The sequence below is a fragment of the Rhincodon typus genome, chromosome 4 (assembly GCF_021869965.1).
Source record: "Rhincodon typus isolate 14 chromosome 4, sRhiTyp1.1, whole genome shotgun sequence".
In the NCBI taxonomy this organism is placed as follows: Eukaryota; Metazoa; Chordata; class Chondrichthyes; order Orectolobiformes; family Rhincodontidae; genus Rhincodon; species Rhincodon typus.
In genome coordinates, this window is record NC_063335.1 from 113626848 (window position 1) to 113634263 (window position 7416).

General features: G+C 43.4%; 1 protein-coding gene across 1 annotated transcript in view; it reads left to right on the forward strand.

The window, feature by feature from the left end:
* The window catches only part of LOC109923120 (SCO-spondin-like), a 154888-nt gene extending 147690 nt beyond the window's left edge, over nucleotides 1-7198 (forward strand). The window contains exons 40-41 of the mRNA XM_048596202.1: nucleotides 3150-3300; nucleotides 6966-7198. Of these exons, the coding sequence (XP_048452159.1) occupies nucleotides 3150-3300; nucleotides 6966-6988 (174 nt within the window). The 3' untranslated portion in view covers nucleotides 6989-7198. The remainder of the gene's footprint in view (nucleotides 1-3149; nucleotides 3301-6965) is intronic.
* The last annotated feature ends 218 nt before the right edge of the window (nucleotides 7199-7416 follow it).

Here is a 7416-nt window from a genome sequence, read left to right on the forward strand (position 1 = left end):
CAACTACCCTGTTACTTTCGCTCCTATCCAGAATCATCTTTGCAATCTTTTCCTCTACATCTCTGGAACTTTTCAGAGGCCTATAGAAAACTCCCAACAGGGTGACCTCTCCTTTCCTGGTTCTAACCTCAACCCATACTACCTCAGTAGACGAATCCTCATCAAACATCCTTTCTGCCACCGTAATACTGTCCTTGACTAACAATGCCACACCTCCCCCTCTTTTACCACCTTCCCTGATCTTACTGAAACATCTAAGCCCCGGAACCTGCAATAACCATTCCTGTCCCTGCTCTATCAATGTCTCCGAAATGGCCACAACATCGAAGTCCCAGGTATCAACCCATGCTGCAAGTTCACCCACCTTATTCCGGATGCTCCTGGTATTGAAGTAGACACACTTCAAACCACCTTCCTGCCTGCCAGCACACTCCTGTGACCTTGAAACCTTATTTATGACCTCACTACTCTCAATCTCCTGTACACTGGAGCTACAATTCAGGTTCCCATCCCCCTGCTGAATTAGTTTAAACCCTCCCGAAGAGCATTAGCAAATTTCCCCCCCAGGAACCCCTCTGGTTCAAGTGTAGACCATCCCATTTGTAGAGGTCCCACTTACCCCAGAATGAGCCCCAATTATCCAGGTATCTGAATCCCTCCCTCCTGCACCATCCCTGTAGCCACATGTTCAACTGCTCTCTCTCCCTATTCCTCGCCTCGCTAGCACATGGCATGGGTAACAAACCAGAGATAACAACTCTGTTTGTTCTAGCTCTAAGCTTCCACCCTAGCTCCTTGAATTTCTGCCTTACATCCCCATCCCTTTTCCTACCTATGTCATTGGTGCCTATGTGGACCATGACTTGGGGCTGCCCCCCCTCCCCCTTAAGGATCCCAAAAACACGATCCGAGACATCACGGACCCTGGCACCTGGGAGTCTCTCTCGTTCCCTCGTATGGATGAGTACTTCAAATATCATATTATTCAAGGACAGGGGACAAGTGCAGGAAATTGGGATTAGCTCACTTTTAGTGGTAGCAACAATATCACACTTCCATGTATGAATCCACACCATTAACTCATTAGTCTTACCTATTACACTCGTAGCATTAAAGACCATCCAGTCTTGCTTTTCGCTTTTGACACTCAATAAATTTGTGAGGAACTTCTCGAGAAATGTCAACATTATGGAGTAGTTATAAAGGAGGAATTCAGTTACTCAAACATAGCCTAGGATACTGATAGTGTGAGGGGCAGTAAGGAGAAAGGATTCCTGGACTGTTAGGGAGAGTTTCCTGCAGCACTATATGTTCTGTTTAACAGGAAGGATGCGTTGTTGGATTTGGCCCTTGGAAATGACAATGGTCAAGTGAATCAAGTTTCAGTGGGAGAACATTTCAGTAAGCTTCGAAAGGCCCAGAATGAGAGATCACAACTGGAGTGAGACACAGTCCAAATGAAGAGTTAGTTCAAGGAAATTGGAGGCAGCATGGGAATTTGGTGCTGAGGGGAAGAGGTGCTTTTTGCTTGCTTTTTTGGCTCCTAGCTTGTAATTTTTTTTTAAAGGATAAACTTAAATCCAGGTTCAAGGACCTAGCACAAAAGAGAGAGGAATTTGATTTGATCTATTGTTGTCACATGTACCTAAGTACAATGAAAAGCTTTGTTTTGTGAGCAGTACAGACAGATCATAGAAAACAAGGCCATACAGATCATAGGGTGCTTAGACAGAGAGAGGCATACAGGTTACACTGCGCAAGATCACCATTAGCAAAATCAACATTATTTGAAGTTAGACAGTCTATTCATCAGTCTAATAACAGCTGGGAAGAGGCTATTCTTGAACCTGCTGGTGCGTGTGTTCAAGCTTCTGCATCTTCTGCCTGATGGAAGAGGTTGTAGAAGAGCATTATCAGGGTGGGAGGGGTCTTTGATGATGTTGTCCGCCTTTCCGCAGTAGCGAGCTGTCTAAATGGAGTCCATGGATGGGAGGTTGGCTTCCGTGATGGTCTGGGCTGTGTACACAATTTTCTGTAGTTTCTATGGTTCTATGGGCAGAGCAGTTGCTGTAACAGCCATTAAGCACCCAGATAGAACGCTTTTTTTTGGGTGCATCAGTAAAGGTTGATGAGGCTCCTTATGGACATGCCAAATTTCCTAAGCCACCTGAGGATGAAGAGGTGTTGGTGTGTCTTCATGACTGTCGCATCTACCTGGGAAGTCCAGGACAGATTGTTGGTGATCGTCACTCCTAGGAACTTGTTGCTTTCCACCTCTCAGCCTCAACTCTGTTGTGTAGATAGGGGTGTGTCCTCCTCCTTTCTTCCTGAAGTCAACAATCAGTTCTTATATTTTGCCGACATTGAAAGAGAGATTATTATTATTGCATCACTCCACCAATCTATCTCCTTCCATTATTCTGACTGATCATTGTTTGATATCTGGCCTACCAAGGTGGTGTTGTCAGCAAACTAGATGGTGTTCATACAGAATTTGGCCACACAGTCATGGTGTACAGGGGCTACAGTAGGGGGCTAAGATCATATCCTTGTGGGGTACTAGTGTTGAGGATTATTGTGGAGGAAGTGCTGTTGTTGATCTTCATTCATTGCAGTCTGTGGGTCAAGAAGCTGAGGAAAACCGCAAGCTCATTGCTTGGTAGTAGCTACTAATGTAACTATCACAGGTTACTTTCAGATTGAAGGTATTTTGGTGGTGGTGGGGGCAGAAACATAGCTGTAAATTGGTAATAATATAGTCATGGGAATAGACACAGTTCTCTTTGACCAGCATCAAGTGTCTCAAAGGCTGTATTGCCTGTCTGGTGCCCAGGTTCAGGATATGTCATCTGGGCTGCAGAGGAATTTGGAGTGGGAGGGGAAAAATCCAGTTATCGTGGTCCATGTAGGTACCAATAAAATCAGTAAAAAGAGGAATGAGGTCCTGCTGAGGGCATATGAGGAGCTGGGGCTAAATTACAAATTATTGGTCTGGTTTGTGTGACTTCAAACCCCCAACCATGTGGTTGACTCTTAACTGCTCTCTAGGCAATAAATGGAGCTGCCAGTAACATCCACATCAAATGAACAAAATTTCAAAACAATGTCATGTTTTGTATCTGAATGCAACTGATTGTATTGTGTTGCAGGAGCCTTACCTGCAGAGTGTCTGCGATTGTTGCAGTTACCGGCTTGATCCTGAACGGCCAGTACAGTTCATGAATTTGCAATGTGACAATGGAGATGTGGAGCCTGTTGTTCTGCCAGTAATTCTCAGCTGTGAGTGCAGCAGCTGTCAGGGTAAGTGCCAGGGCGCATTGAGAATGTACACTCAGCTCTTTGATCCCTGTGCCCTAGTACACACTACACTAAAACATCCTACTCAGCCAATGGAAACTATGTCTGATAAGCTGGATGCACCAGTCACCACATCAGAGTATCACTTGGAGACCATGTTAGACATGTCTTACACAAGGCAATAAAGGAAAGAAAAGAGTTCTGCATTAAGCTATTTGGGAGAGATAGGGAAGGATTTGAGATTCCGATCAGATCAGTTATGATCTTATTGAGTGGGGAAAACAAGCTTAATGGTGCGAGTGGCCTACCTGGGCTCCTAAATTGTGTTTGCTAGATTTACATTTCTCCTCACCTCCACTCCTAGCCAATTGTATTTGTCCTGGTTCTTACTTGAAGAATTCACCTGACGTGATCATACACCTTTATTTTTGGTACCACTAGCTGCAGCTCCATTACCTTTAACCAATGTTGGAGTGTATCTAACCTATATCTAAAGCATCTTCTACTTAAAATCATACACTGCTGTCCTGTAGTTTTACCAGTCAGACTCCAGTTTCATTTTAGTCTAGTTTTAGTTAAGAAGGAAGCTATTTTAGATCCAGTCTTGTGCAATAATGTGGAGTTAATCATCTTGAACAGACTGGATTCACCTTTCTTGAATTTAAGCAGAAGGTTTGGGATGCCTGTTCCCTTGTGTATTCGCCATAGCACCATTTTGTTCAATTTGAATTAACTGAGCACCCTGTTTCTCATGCCATATACATTGTTTTTCTTGCATATGCCTTGAGCTCAGGATGTCTGTTTTTTCCAGAAATGTATCTGGTTTCACATTAGTAACTGGTGTGATTGTAATGATGTCAGCCAGGTGGTCATCATAGAATAAGAGTTCCTGATTGGACCAAAGTAACAGCCCCAAACAGGGAGCCCTGGCTGAGACAATAGAATTGTGAGGATCAAAGCAATGGCTCCAGTCTTCCATATAACTGGTTGGAGAAAATATCTGTTTATTTTGGAAATTGGACAAAAAGTATGGATTTGGCAAGTGGTGAAATGTTAAATATTGATATTATCTTTGTACAAGTGCAAACTGAGATGCGCTATAGCTTGTTCTCCTCCCTGTTGTGGTTTGAGTAAAGGTCAGAAAAGGTGGTAAAAACAATGAAAATGAAAATCAGATTCTTCACGTTGAGAAGTAGTTTCCCAATTTTTCACACAAACCCTATCAAAATCTTGGCATTGAGGTGGATACCTTATTTCCACATGTTTGAGGCCCAATTTGCCTTATTCATGCACCACTTCCTATTTTGCTCTTCACCCAGAAACTAGACATTGCAGATTCCTGACATGGAATTACAGCACATACCTGTAAGGGGCTGAATACTTGACTCGGCATCTAACAACATAGTCACAATACTGTCATCTGTACTCCGTGACCACTCAGCAGCATCTGTCCCTTTCAACAACCCACTAGCCTCAACATGCCTGCTCCCAGACCAACGCCCTCCAAAACCATATCCTCCACTGACTCCTGACCCCGACCCCCTCCCAGACTGACCCTGCCTGACCACATTTCCCCCTCCCAGAGTGACACTGCCCCCCCTCACCCCCACCTCGGCCCACGTCAGGCTGTCCCCATTTTACTGCACAGAGACACCTGTGACTTGCATGTTCCTGGAAGGATCCTTTAGGCACAGGGACAGCCACAGCTCAGGCATTAACACTGAGTATATTTATGTTTATCTGGATATGTACCTTATGACTTGATTTGGTCTGTCACTTCACTGCTTATTTGTAGGCTGTCACCTTCTCTCTCTTTCCCATTCAGCACTGAATTACTTTGTGTGGCTCTTACATGACTTTCTCAGCACAGTGCTCAGTTACAGCTGGCCAGCTTCTGGAGCTTGCATTAGTGTTTTTTTTTTAATTCAGAGGGAAAGGCAGCTTCTGATGGCGAGGAGACTGAATAGTTGCTCATTTGATTTATACAGCACATGACAGGCTCTTTAGCGCTTTGAGTCCGTACTGCCAAAGAGTGTGGATTGTGCCAATGTTTTACACCAACCTCAGAACTGTAGTATGTACCAGCAGTTTACACAGGAAACACTGCTTGTGGTCCACTTCCCACATTTCGATTAAAGACTATGGGCTTTACATTTCAGCCTCAATCTCTTTACCTCTCTCCTTTATTTAAATTCTCAGAAACAATATCCACTGACAGGATTTCCAAGTCATCACCTTATTTTATTAGACTCTTCTTCCTATCTGATTACATGATCCTGAGATGCAGTCACAACTGACTCAAGACACAAAATGGTTTCTTGCTGAAACAAAACTAAATCTGCAGCAAGGTTCTTGATATTAAAACAGAAGTTTATTACTGACAAAAGAAAGCTAAGGTTGTGAATTCTCAAAATATGCAGCAGATACAAAGGCTAGCTATTCCACAACATGTTAGGGTTATACAGTATCTAGAGACACTTCCCTCGCCTGTTTAATCTTTAGCCTTTTCCTTGAAGATTCACAACTGAGACCTTAAACTCTGTAGACCACTTTGTAGAGCGCCTACGCTCTGTTCACGACAAACGACAACACCTTCCGGTCGCGAACCATTTTAACTTCCCCTCCCACTCCCTGGGCAACATGTCCATCCTGGGCCTCCTCCAGCGTCACAATGACACCACCTACAAACTGGAGGAGCAGCACCTCATATTCTGCCTTGGGAGCCTACAGCCCAATGGCCTCAATGTGGATTTTACCAGTTGCAAAGTCTCCCCACCCTGGCCTCATCCCATGACCAACACTCTCCCTCTCATCCCCGCCTCCTTGACCTGACACAACCTGTCCATCTTCTCTCCCACCTATCCGTCCCTCCCACCTCACTGACCAATCCCTGCCACTCCCTACCTGCACTCACCTATGACCATCCCACCTACCTTCCCTAGAACCACCCCTCCTCTCTATTTATTTCTGATCTCCCTTCCCCCTCCCCCATTTCTGAAGAAGGCTCCCGACCTGAAATGTCAATTTTCCTGCTCCTCTGATGCTGCCTGGCCTGCTGTGTTCCTCCAGCTCCACACTGAGTTACATTAAACTTTCTCAGCTTTGAATAATGAATGGATATGTGTAACAAAACACTCATGGTCTCAAGGTAAACTCTTTCATTGAAGCAATTTATTTTCTTAATCAATCAAAAACAATATACTTCACATTAATCAGGTCTCCTTCAAACTGAATCCAAGCTTTTTAAAAGAGTCTTAAAAAACTCGCTCACCTCAAATTCAGTTGCAGCCAATGTCTGAACGGTTTCTCTTTTCTGTCATAATCGCCACATGCAAATAAGTTTCCACTACCAGACGCCACACAGTCACTTCTCTCTGACAAATAACGGTGGTGATTCCAGAATGACTCTCATATTTCATTGTTAAACTTCATCACAAAAATAAACCAACAGCCATACAACAAAGGCCATGGCAGACTGGGTCCCAAGAGATTCACTTTGACTGATGTAGCAATGAATAAGATAGTGACAGACTGCAGACAGTTATAAACAAACTGGTAAACTTCGGAAGAGAGCAGCCAATGTTTGTTTGTAATGATTTACATGATGCCTTTGAAAAAATATTTTCAGATTCATTTATATTATTCAATTCCTCACTGTACTTTTTCAGGTGGAGATCTTTCTAGCCGTTGATCTTTTCTGGGGACTATCCTATGCTCCTGGTGACTGGTGGGAAACTCAAACTTGTTAACCATGAGCGAGATTTATTTTTGAAAGTAAATCTGAAGAACTGCAAATACCATATGGATTTAAACCTAAAGTAGTTTTTTTTGCATTGAGTGAAAGCTTTGTTATTAAGAATCTGTAACCTTATTTTGATGATAAAGAAACCTCCATCCTCCAGTTGATGTTTGCGTTTACTGCTGTTTAAACCCTATCAGTGTTGGGACCTAGCCAATCTATTAGAAACAGATAGCACTTGTCCAGAAGATGTAACCAAATCGTAACATTACATTCAACTGCCCCATGTCAACAGTACGTAGATGCATACATCAAAAGGGTATTCATAGAACTTAAAACATAGAACAGTACAGCACATAGAACATAGAACATAGAACAAA